At 32.6% G+C, this 13,425-nt stretch overlaps 1 protein-coding gene across 1 annotated transcript in view; it reads right to left on the bottom strand.

The window, feature by feature from the left end:
* KCNQ5 (potassium voltage-gated channel subfamily Q member 5) overlaps positions 1–13,425 on the bottom strand; it is a 664,755-nt gene that overhangs the window by 236,031 nt on the left and 415,299 nt on the right. Inside the window, exon 2 of the mRNA XM_074237322.1 lies at positions 1,464–1,554. Within this exon, the coding sequence (XP_074093423.1) occupies positions 1,464–1,554 (91 nt within the window). The remainder of the gene's footprint in view (positions 1–1,463; positions 1,555–13,425) is intronic.

Here is a 13,425-nt window from a genome sequence, read left to right as displayed (position 1 = left end):
ATATGATGAGTTTCTTGATTTTAGAAGATCATGGAAAGACTTGTATGAAATAATGAAGAATGAAATGAGCAGAACTAGTAAGAACAATATTGTTGGAAGAATAACTGTGAATGACTAAGCTATTCTGAGAATTATAAATATTCAGATCAGCTACAAAGGACCTATGAAGGTATATATCACAAGAGAAAAAACTGAGAAGTATAAGTATGCATAATGTGGTTTCTATCTATCTATCTATCTATCTATCTATCTATCTATCTATCTATCTATCTATCTCCATCCATCTATTTAATCTCTCTTTGTTATATGCACCTTCTCTACTGAGGGGAAAGGGAGGGAGACAGATTGAAACTTAAAATATAGCAAAAATAGTATTAAATAAAAAAGAATATGAGTACCTTACAGATAGATACTATTTCATCTTCTATATATATATATATATATCCCTTGCATTTATCCCTATGCCCATGATGTTGTGGACACTTAATAAATCTTTATTGATTGATTTAAATGTGAGAGTTGAGAGTGTGATAGATTTAGAGTAAAGATCTGGTTAAATTTCCAGTTACTCAGTTATTGTGAGAATTTGGTGAAATCATTTTACCCTCTGGGTCTTAGTTTCCTCATCTGTAAAACCAGGTAGTTGTACTAGATAGTCTCAAGGGTCCTTTCCAGCTCCATGTTCATGACAAGAATAATTCAGATTAAAATGTCTTTGGAGAACTTTTCTTCTAATTTAAAAATAGAATTGCATTTGTCTAGAAAGACTGACAGCCTAATGGAAACTGAGAAAACTGCAGATTACATATTAGGGCAACTACATTAGCAGTGGAACTCTCGAAGCAATCTGTTGGTTGATATAGCATATGAAAGAGCCACCTATGTTTCCACCAGATGACACATTTCTATTTTCTATTCAGTCTATGTTCATTTCTGTTCAGCTGCTGCCAAAATGAAGTTGTTGAGTATTTGCCATTATATCATATGATGAGAGACAGAGGAAAAGCAAAGCAAAGTCCCATGCAGTGGCAGGTACTTTTCTGATAACTTGCTAATTAAGATCTATAAATTTAATCTCCAAAGTGCTTTGGAGTGTTGTCTGTTCTTTATTATGTACTTTAAACCTCTAATTTGCAACCCTTGATTATTCATTATATAAAGTGTTTTTAAAAAATTCTGTACATAAACAATAAGTAAAATCAGGCATTTCAATATACTAAGTAGAAAAGAAAAAGAAAATTATATATATAAACTATGGGTATAGTTTATAACTTTCAAAGGTTTCCTACTTATAGGCAATTCTTCTTGATAGTCATTAAATTTTGAAACTGCTATACTCCACTTTTTATCCTTTTGACAAAATTTTGGAAGGAAAATGCTTACTCTAAATAACATAGACATACAATTTTTAATTATACAGTATTTAGACTTTACATAGGTTTCTGTTCATAAGTTTCACTTACCAGAATCAAGAGGCAACTAGAGGCCAATTTTGTGTGCTCAGGGATGGTAGAAAACACTGACAAAATCAAGCAACCAAAGACAAGGAGAAAACTGTAAAACAAAAGCAAAAAAATTAAACCTGATAAGAACATTGAATTAGGATTGTAGATAGGTACATTTAAATTGGTAATAATTAAAATACTATAACCATTCAAATTAGTAGATATTGAACTATGAAAGTAGTTAGGAGGAATATGTATTATGTGTCAAAATATACATACTTCCATTCAGTGTCAAACAGTTTGATCCATTGCTGTATTTTTATCTTAATAAAGGGTTTTTTAAATAGATGGTTGCCTTTTATTATCCAAAAATAGATTATCTCTGAGTTACTCAGACAGTGGCTTAATTTCTATTGTTCCCCAAGAAACAATTTGAGGGTGGAGGTGGGAGAAAGGGCAGAAATTGTTAATCTCTTGGAAAAACCATGGACAGCTCCTTTTCAGGCACTGACTACAATTCCAACGATTAGGCATTGGGTTATTTGAAAAAGTTGATACACCTTCAAGATTCTGAATCATTTATTCCTTTGTATTTATAATGGTAGAAAGAAAGGAGAAGTATGAAATTCCCTATTAAATTATTCCGGCAACAGAAATTACTCCTCTCTAACTATTCTTATGGTAGTTGTGCGTCTCAGAAATCAGGAGTTCTTTTATTTAACTAATAATTCAGGTAAGGTGTTTCTGGAAAATAAGGAGACAGATTCTCCAATCTTAACCTTAGGGTGACATAAATCCCATTGTTGGGTAATGATAAGACACCTAATCCATCTGAAGTTTCATTTTCAAAATCAGAAGCTAATCATCCTCTGTAGCAGGATAAAAAGCCTTGGCTACTTACTCCAAGACAGATTTATAATTTTTGAACACCTTCTGTAAAGCTAATGCAATCAATAGTTTGATTTCTTTATAAACAAAAGGAAGATTAGCAGCTAGCACAGAAGGGATGTTTTTGGAAATAGTGGTCAAACATCAAAGTGAGAGAAATGATTGTTATTTTTGAGAAACGTTTACTTTATTTCAGGAAAAAATTTAAGATTCCAATATATTCCAATATTATTTTCTTTATATTCATATTTATTTTGTATTATGCTTTAAACCCATTCATCAATATGAAGAAGATATAGCCTAAATTTAAGGGATATCTCTCAAATATTCCATGGAATCTAAGATCTAAACTACATGAAAATTCTCTTCAACTATGCATATTATAATCCATCCATGTCTATCTTTTGAATTTTACGTATTATTTCCATAAGTACATTGGGGGGGGGGGGGAAGAGTGTTCAGTCAACACGTTAAAAACCATACTTGTTTTCTCATAAATTTTCAGATATTCATGTGGTCTGGCCATTCATTGTTTATCTCCCTGCTCTCTTCTACACAATAAAAACCATTGATTGAAAGGTTGCTATTATTCTCAGCAGACCATTTAATTTACATGGTATCAAAATAAAGAAAAAAGACTAACGTCAATTTTGAGATACAGCCTCAATATTTCAGAAAGAAGAGAAATCATGAAAATGAAGGAAGCATTAATTTAATCACTTAAACACCTCTATGGACTACATGATGGCAATTTCACTATGGAATATAGAGATGTATTCAATATAATCTCAAGATACCATCTTTCCTTTCCTTTACTATCGATTCTCTTCCTTCCTTTTCCATTATTTCCTAGTTGTATATTCTACCCAACAAAAGAAATATATATCTTTTCTATATAAATGATTTTTCAAGGAAAGCCTCAACATTAGAGCAACATTTCAGTTGATAACCCTCAGAATACATACCACTATACCTATAGATCATTATGGCACATGATGAGTCCCTACTTTCATCACTTTGGCTCTTAGCTTTCCTAAACTGCCCCTAGAACTTGGAAGATAGCATATTCTTTTTTTCATTGATCTGTAGAAATACTGTGTGGGTGAATCACTGCTATCACCAATAAGACACTAGGTTTTATTGTATAATCAGTGGCATAAATTTAGTTAGCATTGGCCTGGATGCTGCAGGGATATAAGATAATAATAAGACAAGGTCTCTAATGAATTATTATTTACATGTATATATGTAAATAAATACATCTGTGCATACAATTACATATAAAATCTTTATATTTGTGAAATTTTGATAAATTTTATTTCAGAATAATCCAGTTAACAAATCCAAGTTGTGTTATTAATTAGTCATAATCTTGGTTAAGTTATTTCACTCTTTGAAATTCTCTTACCTCATTGTTAAAACCAAAAGACTGCACTAAGTGAGCTCTGAGATTCTTGCCAGTTCTACATTTCTAACCCATTTTAATATACTCCTTTTACCTTTTTGTCCTTTTTTGGGAGAGACTAACTACAAAAAAATGGTGAAAGACATTTATAAAAGATGTTGAGTCTTAAGGTATTTCAGTTTCTGAAAAGAAACTATCATCATCTTGTCTTATGGACTAAATGGGAATCAATAATATAAAATATATTTTTTATACAAAGCTTTACTTTAGGAATTTCATGGATGGTTTTAAAAATAGATGATGCTTCTAAACAAACCATGTTTAAAGTATTAGCCAGGCAGGTGACACTATCCCTTAACTGATATGCCATACTGAAAATTTTAAAGATCCATTTCACCAAATCATTTAGGAAGACAATTAAAATCACCTGAAAAAAAACTTCCTAAAAGAAAATTTCCTAGATCATTATTGATCTATCAAAAAAACCCCAAAGGATGAAAGGCATAAAAATGAGGAAAGTTAGAAATGTTCATCTTTAAATTAGCCTGATGCAAAAAAAATTGTTTAGAGCTGGAAGGAATGTAAAAAGTCATTTAAGTTCATTTTCTTCTTATGATTCATGAAAAGCTGAGGGAAAATGACCTGTCCAAGGACTCATTCCTAATAATAATAATAATAAAAATAATAATAATAATAAGCAAAAAATGGAATTTGAATCCAATTCCTTTAATTCTCAATCTAGGACACATTGAACAATATGGAATCATTTTGGCACTGCTTAGATATAGCCAGAAATTCCCAGTTATTTGTTCTCTATAAGCTTTCTAGGGGGTGTTATACACTTTTCAAAGCCAAATAGGAGAAATAATAGTTCATATATGTAGTTATTCTTTAAACCAACTACTGTCAGAAACAGTACGGTGGAAAGCATATTGGATTTGGAGTCAGAAGACTTGGATTTGAATTTTGACTTTGCTACTTAGTGTCAAAGTAACTTTTGGTAAATGACATCTCTGAACTTTGGTTTTCTTATCTGGAAATGAGAGAAATAGACTAAATAACCTCTTCCCCAGAAGCCTTAACGCTATAATCCTATGAAGCAACCCTCTCGAAAATTTGAATTTGTCTGACTTTCCATTTGTTTAGCAATATTAGTTTTATAAAATTTGCAAAAGTAAGGGCATGCCCTGGGTTATAACAAAGCAGTATCACTATTATAATTACTATTGGTAGTCATGATAGTAAGAACACTGTCATGAAATAGAATAAGGAAATAAATATTAAATGCCTACTATATGCCAGACCCTGCAAAACACTTTGTTTCTCACATATATCTCATTTGATCTTCACAGCAACTCTGAAAGATAGATGATATTATTATTTCTATTTTATAATTGAGGAAGCTGAGACAAACAGAGGTGCAGTGACTTGCCTGGGGTCATACAAGCTTCTAAGTATCTGAGGTTGGAATATTGGATTCATATCCTTCCTACATATGGCACTGGAAAATTTAAAGTGTGCCAAGGAAAAATGACGTCTGATAGGCAATTTATCAACATTCAAACTATTTTAAACAACCTAGAAATCCCTGTAGTTATACTATCATTCAAAGAAAAGAAGTACTTAATAAAGAAATCCCTTATTCAATGTCACCTAGCTACATTAACATAGCATTTTATTCTATATGGTTTAATATAGTTCAATCAACAAGCATTTTATAAAGCAGTCAATATTTGCCAAGACTTGTGCTAGATTCTAAAGAAACAAAGACAAAAATTAAAGTCCTTTTAAATACTCTATTCTGGTAGATGGATATTGATAAAACAAAATAATATCTAATAAATATTGATAAAATAGTTTTGCTTTGACATGAAACAGTGTGTTAAGTATTTTGTCAACATAAAACCTGATTCAAATGCAGACTACTATTTTTCACTGCATTATAGAAATATGTATATTAACATCTATAGAAAACACATTGGCAAATAGTGTTTGCCTGGCAGACATGCTACCTTAATGTCAACAAAAGAGTACATTTGTCAAAGGGAGCAGCTAAAACCTATTTCATTCTCAAGTATCTTGAAATTACATTTCTTTTGAAACTTGATAATTTGTAAAATGGTCTATCTGAAAGATTCTTCTACAAAAGAAAATCATTTCACAGACAAAATGTACCTGATAATAAGGCCCAACTCCCATTGCAATTCAAGGAGAATTAAGTACAACATTACCTGGAATTTTTAAAGTTGATTGAGAGTCTTCAGTTGAATAAGCCCCCTATCCTTCCTTCCCTCTAGCTAATGCAACAAATGCCTCTTAAGCTTTAAATATCTATAAAGAGCTTTAATCAATAAATAGAATTACTGGAATCACTGCAAAGTTTTAAAAGCAGGGCTATCAGCTAATATTCTTGAGAATTCATCTTCCATATTCTGAGTGTTTATATCTGAGTTGATGAAATCAGATACTCTGGAAAATAGCATCTTCCATGATGCTTTCCTTCCTAAGAGTTACAGTTGATGAAATAAGTCATGACAATCTAAAAGCACATTCAAGAACTTTTCTTCAGTACAGCTATTATAAACTAATATAAAGAACAAGAATGCTCAGACTTCTTCTGACCCATAGAGGCAATAGAAGCTTAGAGCTGGAAGATACCTTAAAAATAATCTCAGCCCAACTTCTCTCCCAATTCAAGAATTCCTTGAATAAAGTTTCATTTTCCATGATGGAGAAATCAGTGGTAAAGCAGTCCATTTCATTTATAGTTGGCTCTTATTAACAGAACGTTCTTCCTAACATTAAGCCAAAATCTGACTTATTGATATTTACAGCATTGGCTACTTTCTACTCTCTCTCTCTGATCCTGCTTCCTCCATCAGATATGTGAAGAGAGCTCTCATGACCCTCTAAATCTTCTCTTCTCCAAAGCAAACAAAGGATCTTGTCCTTCAACTGATTCTTTTTTTTTTTAGGTTTTTGCAAGCAAACAGGGTTAAGTGGCTTGCCCAAGGCCACACAGCTAGGTAATTATTAAGTGTCTGAAACCTGATTTGAACCCAGGTACTCCTGACTCCAGGGCCGGTGCTTTATCCACTATGCCACCTAGCTGCCCCTTTTCAACTGATTTTAATAAGGTTTTACTTCTAGAATCCCTTCCATCTCTGTGTTCCCTTTCCCCCTCACATGTTCTAACGTGCTAATGTCTCTTTTAAAATTTGGTACTTGATACTGATCACACTGCACCAGATGTAGTGTGATTGGGGTCAGTGAACTATTACTGTGATCTATGAGGAACTAATATTTTTTTGATGTGAATTTAATTTTATTAATGCAGTTTAAGATTACATTAACTTTTTTCCTATAAATGCTTAAAAGGACATTAACTTTTATTGAGTTTTTGTCAACTATGCTTTCCAAGTCTTTTCCACATTTTTATCAGGGTTGCCTTCCCTGCCATTTAATATTTGAAGTCAAATGTTAGTTATTCCACTTGAAGTTCATGTTGGGAATTTCAATCTATGGTTAAAATTTATTAATATATTTTTTGAATCTAGATTGTATCATCTATAGTAATAGCTATTTCCTCTCAGTTTCATGTCATGTACAATGGTGATAGGCATTCCTTCTGCATATTATGAATTCAGTAATTTTGATGCTAGTGATCTCAGTGACGTGAGTGTACTTTATAATGATGTAGATTGTAATCCATCTTTTTTCTCAGCTCCAGTTGCTGATAAAAGTTTTGAGTAATACAGCATCAAGAATACAGTCCTAGAGCATTACCAACCTCAAGGCTGATATTGATTACCATTTTTTGAGTATTATTGGTCAACTAGACAAAAATCTAACATTTTACTTCTTAGACACAAGGCTTTCATTTGGGATTTTATTAAATACCTTGACAAAATGCATTATATTTATCCAGTTCTTTTGATCTCTCAACCTGGTAGCTCTAGTGAAGATCCTTATAAAATAAAAATGATATTTAATTTTGCATGACTTTGTGAACTCTTTCTTCTTTTTGTAGATATTGCATTCTCCCCACCCCTTCCTCACTCTATCCTAAGGGCTCACAAATGTGTTTAAGAATTTTGTGGATGTATAGATGATTCCTTTTCTCCAGTACACACATGTACATACTCTTTTGAACATAATGGTATTTATTAATTACCATTCTTCTTACACACTTCCCATTTCTATTTCTCACTAGTAGTTCTTTGATTACATCTGCAAATTCTTTAAGTAATCTGAGATCTAATTTGTTTGGATCTGAAGATCTGACCTTATTTAGAATACCTGGATGCTTTATTATTATGTTTTCACCTATACGGTTTCATTTCCCCTTTAATCAAATTTCTTCTATTCATCCTAGGTTGATTATCATTTTCTTTGATGGCAACCTAAATTAAAATTTAGCTTTGTTTTCTCTCTCTCTGCCCTAAGTCATATCCTATTTTTTTTGTTTTTCTTCTTGCTATAAATTTTTTGTTTTATTTGGCATTTATATCTACACACACATACACACATTTAAAAGCCACAGTTGATCCAGGGTTTCCTAATTCCAGAGGTAAGTCTCATAATATTTATTACTCATCATATTTATCCTTTGGTTAAATGGCTCTTTCATCTTTTGTGTATGTTTTGTTAAATCTGAACTCATCAGAGCTCAAACTCTGATGAAGTGATTCCAGTTACAGTTGGTTGTTGGAATTCTTCCTCATTTCCTTTCTATCTCAATGGAATCTGTGATTGTATTATTGAAATTTCACTTTGAGAGTCTCTAGTTTCTCTTGAATCACTTTTCCTCTCACAGGCATCTAAGATAGTGGAGAGGATATAGTATCAAATCTGGAGGAAGAAATGCCCTAGTCATTTTCTAGCTGGGTGATACTGGGCAAGTAATTTAGCCTTCCTCAATCTCAAATTTCTCATCTGTGAAAATGTACAAAATAATAACAACTGTGTCATGGATTGTTATAGGGATCAAATAAGATTTTACATAAATACATATATATATGTATATGGAGAGAGACAGGGAGAGAGCAAGCTTTTCAAACTTTAAAACTCTATTATTGGTTCTGTTGTTTTTCAGTCCTGCATGACCCCATTTGAGATTTTCTTGTGGAGTAGATTGCTATTTCCTCATCTATCTCATTTTACAGATGAGGTAAATGGCCCTTGCCCAGTTAATAAGTTAAGTATCTGAGGTCAGATTGGAACTCATGAAGATGAGTCCTCCTGATTCTAGGGCTAGCACTCTATCCACTGCACCAATTAGTTGTCCTTAAAGTGTTAGAGAAATGCTATTATTGTTCTTATTATGGATTCTCTGGCAATATACTATTATCTATCTTCTTTTGGACTAGTTCATCTCTTCACCTCCCATATAACCATATCACTCCTGCACAATTTTATCATTAAAGATTATTGCCTAAACTTTAGAAACCGAATTTAATTCAATTATCTCTAGAATTAAGGAAATTCTTCACATTCTGCAATATTATAAATGCATTTCATCAGTCACAAAGAGCCTAAGGGTAAGAGTGTGTGGATGGCTCAGAGCAAATGCATCACTGTTGGGAAACAATGCCAACCATTTATCAAATTGACAATGGCCTAATAGTCTTTGTACATTCCTACATGGGAAATATTACATGACAAAACAGATTTGTTTTGGGCTTAAAACCTGTACTCATGAGACCCATCATCTTTGAAGCTTATAAAGACATGCCAAAACCATTTGAGATGTTCAAAGGATGTGAATATTTTAATACTTGAATAAGTAGTCCCTCTAAAGATGCAGTTCACAATACAGTAATATCTACTCATTTTGGGAGATGCTAATCCACGTCTTCTCTTTAATTTGTCACAGGGTATTCACCTAACTTGCTGGAGGTCTTCCTCATGTTCTGACAACTAGTGAATATCAATGAAACATGAAGGCCATCTATCTAGTAGGTTATTAGAACTCAGAGCAATAAGGTTCACATTGTTGCTTACCAAACACAACATTAGTTTTATAATCTGACATTTATAGTCCTGTACACTCAGGCTCCAATCTGCTTTTCCAATTTCATAGATTTCAAACCCTTTCAGGAACTCGATGTTCCTCCCAAATAGAACTACCCTCTGTCCCCTCATTTTTATCCAACTCTCTCTCTCTCTCAACCTTTTTGTTAATACTGGTCCTCTTCAAGAATGAAGGACGAACAACAACAACAATAATACCTTCCCTACTTACAATGAATCTTTCTCCATTTTGTATTTTAAAATCCTTTTTTCTTTAAAGCTGATACCAGGTGCAAGCTTCCAATAAAGTATTCTCTGATTTCTCTACCATTATATCCTTGTCTCTCTGACTGCAACTGATCTTTCCCATCTCAGGATTCTAATAGTACTTGGTCTGGCAACTCTCCCTGATGTCTAGCACATTCTGTCTTGTGTTATGCTCCCTAGCATTCTTATCTAATCTTTCCGCTTCCACTGTATGATCCTTAAGAATATGATCTCTGTTTTCATTCTTGAATATGTAGTACCTAATATTGTGACTTGTGCCTACTAAATGCTTAATAAAGTTTGCTACATGTCCAAATCACAGTATTTTTCTATCTCAACATACTATAGCTCTTAACAGATTTACTTCAGTTTTCAATTTAACAGTTTCAGTTCATTAAAACTATAGAGGTAATCTAAATTCATATACTCTAAATTAATGGAGACAGCAAATCTAAACAGTTGCAAAGTTTGGGTAAGAATAGATCCCTTTTCTTATGGACAATGGGTGAGTCTAGTGGGCAAGAAAGTCACAGAGTCCTATGGTGCAAACCATTTCACACTTTGTGGAAATCAGTCTTTGTAGTCTGAAAACCTGGGTTAGAATTCAAGTTTTGTCACATAATAAATTATGACTGGTTGATTAACATTGAGTACCTTTTTGATTTGGTCAAGTCATTTAACTTCTTTGGCTCTGAGTCTCCTGATAAGTAGAATGAAAGGGTTTAACTAGAGGAACTCTAAGCTCCCCTCCAGCTCTAAATTGATGATTCTGATCTATGTAACATATTTGCAGGTATTTTAGTCAATTCTATTGATTCATGGCTTCAGTGAAAAATTAAAATTACCACTGACAAGTGGAATGAAGTAGAAATAATCTAATCTGTAATTGTAATTTTGGCCTCAGTTTTATCATTCACTGTAAGACCCTGGGTACGTAACTTATTTTTTCTGGGTTTCTGTATTGTTATAAATTGAGGCATTAAAGGAGATGATTTCTAAGGTCCCAATAAACTCAGAAAATCTATGAATTCTGCAGTCTGAGTATATCACATTTTGGTCCATATGCAAATAGATCTTATTTCTCTTTTGTTAATAAAAGGTGGGCATTATAGTATTTTGCTAATTCTAGCTCCAATTGAGATCAGAATAATTATTTTCACTTACTAAGTGAAGAAGAGAAACTATTTACCCAATGTACATAATCTTCCCCTTTAAATCATCTTTTCAACAGACCATTCATTGCTGACACAATGGAAAATAATCCAATCTAATGGTTTTGATAGCATAAACCATGTGGATTAAATTTTCCATCCTTTGTTTCAAAGGATTTGTTTATGTAAGAAAGTGAGATATGACAAAGGTTGTGCCATTTGTTAAAAATGTTTGACAATGATTGTCTGGGCTTGAAGCATTTTTCCATAAAAATTTAGCTTGTAAATGTATCCTGCAAACTTCTGTTTTTAAAGGCCCCTTTCTTAAGAGCATATGATAAACTAATGCTTTGAAATTTAAAAAAAAATATATAGAAATCGATCCTATTTAGACTCTATGAGGAAGTTAGCTGACAACTGATGCTCCCCAGAGATTAGTTTATTGTATTTGGCCTATAGAGATAAGGTAGTGAAGTGACTAAGACTGCAGATGGGAAAAAAAATCCCTTTGAGTAGTTAAAGTGCCATTGGCAGCAGACTTTATGATCTGGTCTAACATCAGGAAAAAATAAAGCCACCAGACAGATGTCTCCAGAGAGCGCAAAACATAAATTCCAATGCTTACTACACACCATAGAGTACCTCTTCAAGAGACATAGATAAACAATACCCTTTGGGATTGACTCTTAATGGGATTTGTTGTCTTCTTGTAGGAAGTCGGAATGCTAACATCATCCTATTTTGGAAGAGATTTTGTAGATTGTGGAAAGTTGAAAAACAAACAGTGTGGCAACAGATACTTAAATGAGGCAATTTACTTTCCCTGAAAAAAATAAAGGCCATAATCAGTTTTTAAACTAGTCTTGTTCTGGCTCCTCTAGATTCCTCAAATGATTGTATTAAAGGAGGATAACTCCTTTCAGTTTGCAGAAGAGGCTACATTTTATTGTCTTTCAAGGTATTTGTTACTGATACATACACACACACATACATACATATATATGTACCTTTATAGGCATGTACATATATATATATGCATATATATACACACATGTATAAATATTGGAGCTAGAACTTGATACTTATAAAACTGAATTATATAAGGAAGAGAAACTTTTACATTTGAAAAGATTTTAAGATTGGGGGAAATTGTAAAACTCAAATAATATCTTTAATAAAAATAAATTTAAATTAAAAAAATAAAATGCAAAGCCAGAAAAAAATCAATAATGTTATTTTTTATTTTGAGTTTTTTATGGCTTAACACAAAGATGACTTATTATTATTATTATAACTATGTAAAATTATTTGAAATGCAAAAAACCCCATTTTGACTCAAAATTTTATATCTACTCAAGAATGGTCTTAGGATATGCAATGGAGATTGTAGTGCTAGAAGTGACATTAAAGATAATGTCTCTTTTCTCTCCTTCATTTTCAGATGAAGATGGAGCCCATATTGAATGACTAAATATCACAAATGTTGTAAGTAGCAGAGCCATGATTTGAAACCAGGGCCTCTGGTGACAGATTAAGAGTGCCTCCTTTTGCTTTGTATTGTTTCTCATCCTTCTAACAGCATGTGAGTTTGAATCTCACTTTCCTTATCTGTAAAATGAGGGGATTAAATTACAAGCTTTTAAATCCCTTCCCACCCTAACATTCTTTGGTTTCTAAACCACAATCATTTTAGGAATAGTGGATTCTCATTTTATTGTAGGATTCTTTCCTCAAGAAGGGAAAATAAGACGTCAAAGTTAGCCAGGACATTCCCAAGATCATCCAATGGGATAGTTAGATATTGGAACACACAGACAGCTACTGACCTACAGATGTACAGTGGTAACCCTAAAGTCACACTGCTCATTTGGATTATACTAAAGTGTGAATTGAGAGGAGCTGAACAGATTGGTAGTTGGAGTATGGGTCAGAAAAAAATAGAGACATGAAGATTGTATCTAAATAGACAAAGCTCCAGTCAAATGTGATTCCTAAAATACCATTTCTTCTGACAAATTCTCTGTGAGGCAATGATGATTTTAGGAACCCAGAATTTCAGAATCATGGGTTATATATTATTATTCAAGAGCAATTCAATTTCAAGCAACTCACCAAATAGTACAAAGTACTAACAAACTGAACTAAAAAATACAACAAATAAAATCAACAAACCAAAATACTTTGGACCATATTGATAACTTCATCGATGAAAGAGATTGCCTGTGAAGGAAGTTCAATGCAAAATTAACAGTTATTC

This window comes from Macrotis lagotis, chromosome 5, assembly GCF_037893015.1.
Source record: "Macrotis lagotis isolate mMagLag1 chromosome 5, bilby.v1.9.chrom.fasta, whole genome shotgun sequence".
Taxonomy (NCBI): domain Eukaryota; kingdom Metazoa; phylum Chordata; class Mammalia; order Peramelemorphia; family Peramelidae; genus Macrotis; species Macrotis lagotis.
This window is presented reverse-complemented; position numbering and strand designations above follow the sequence as displayed.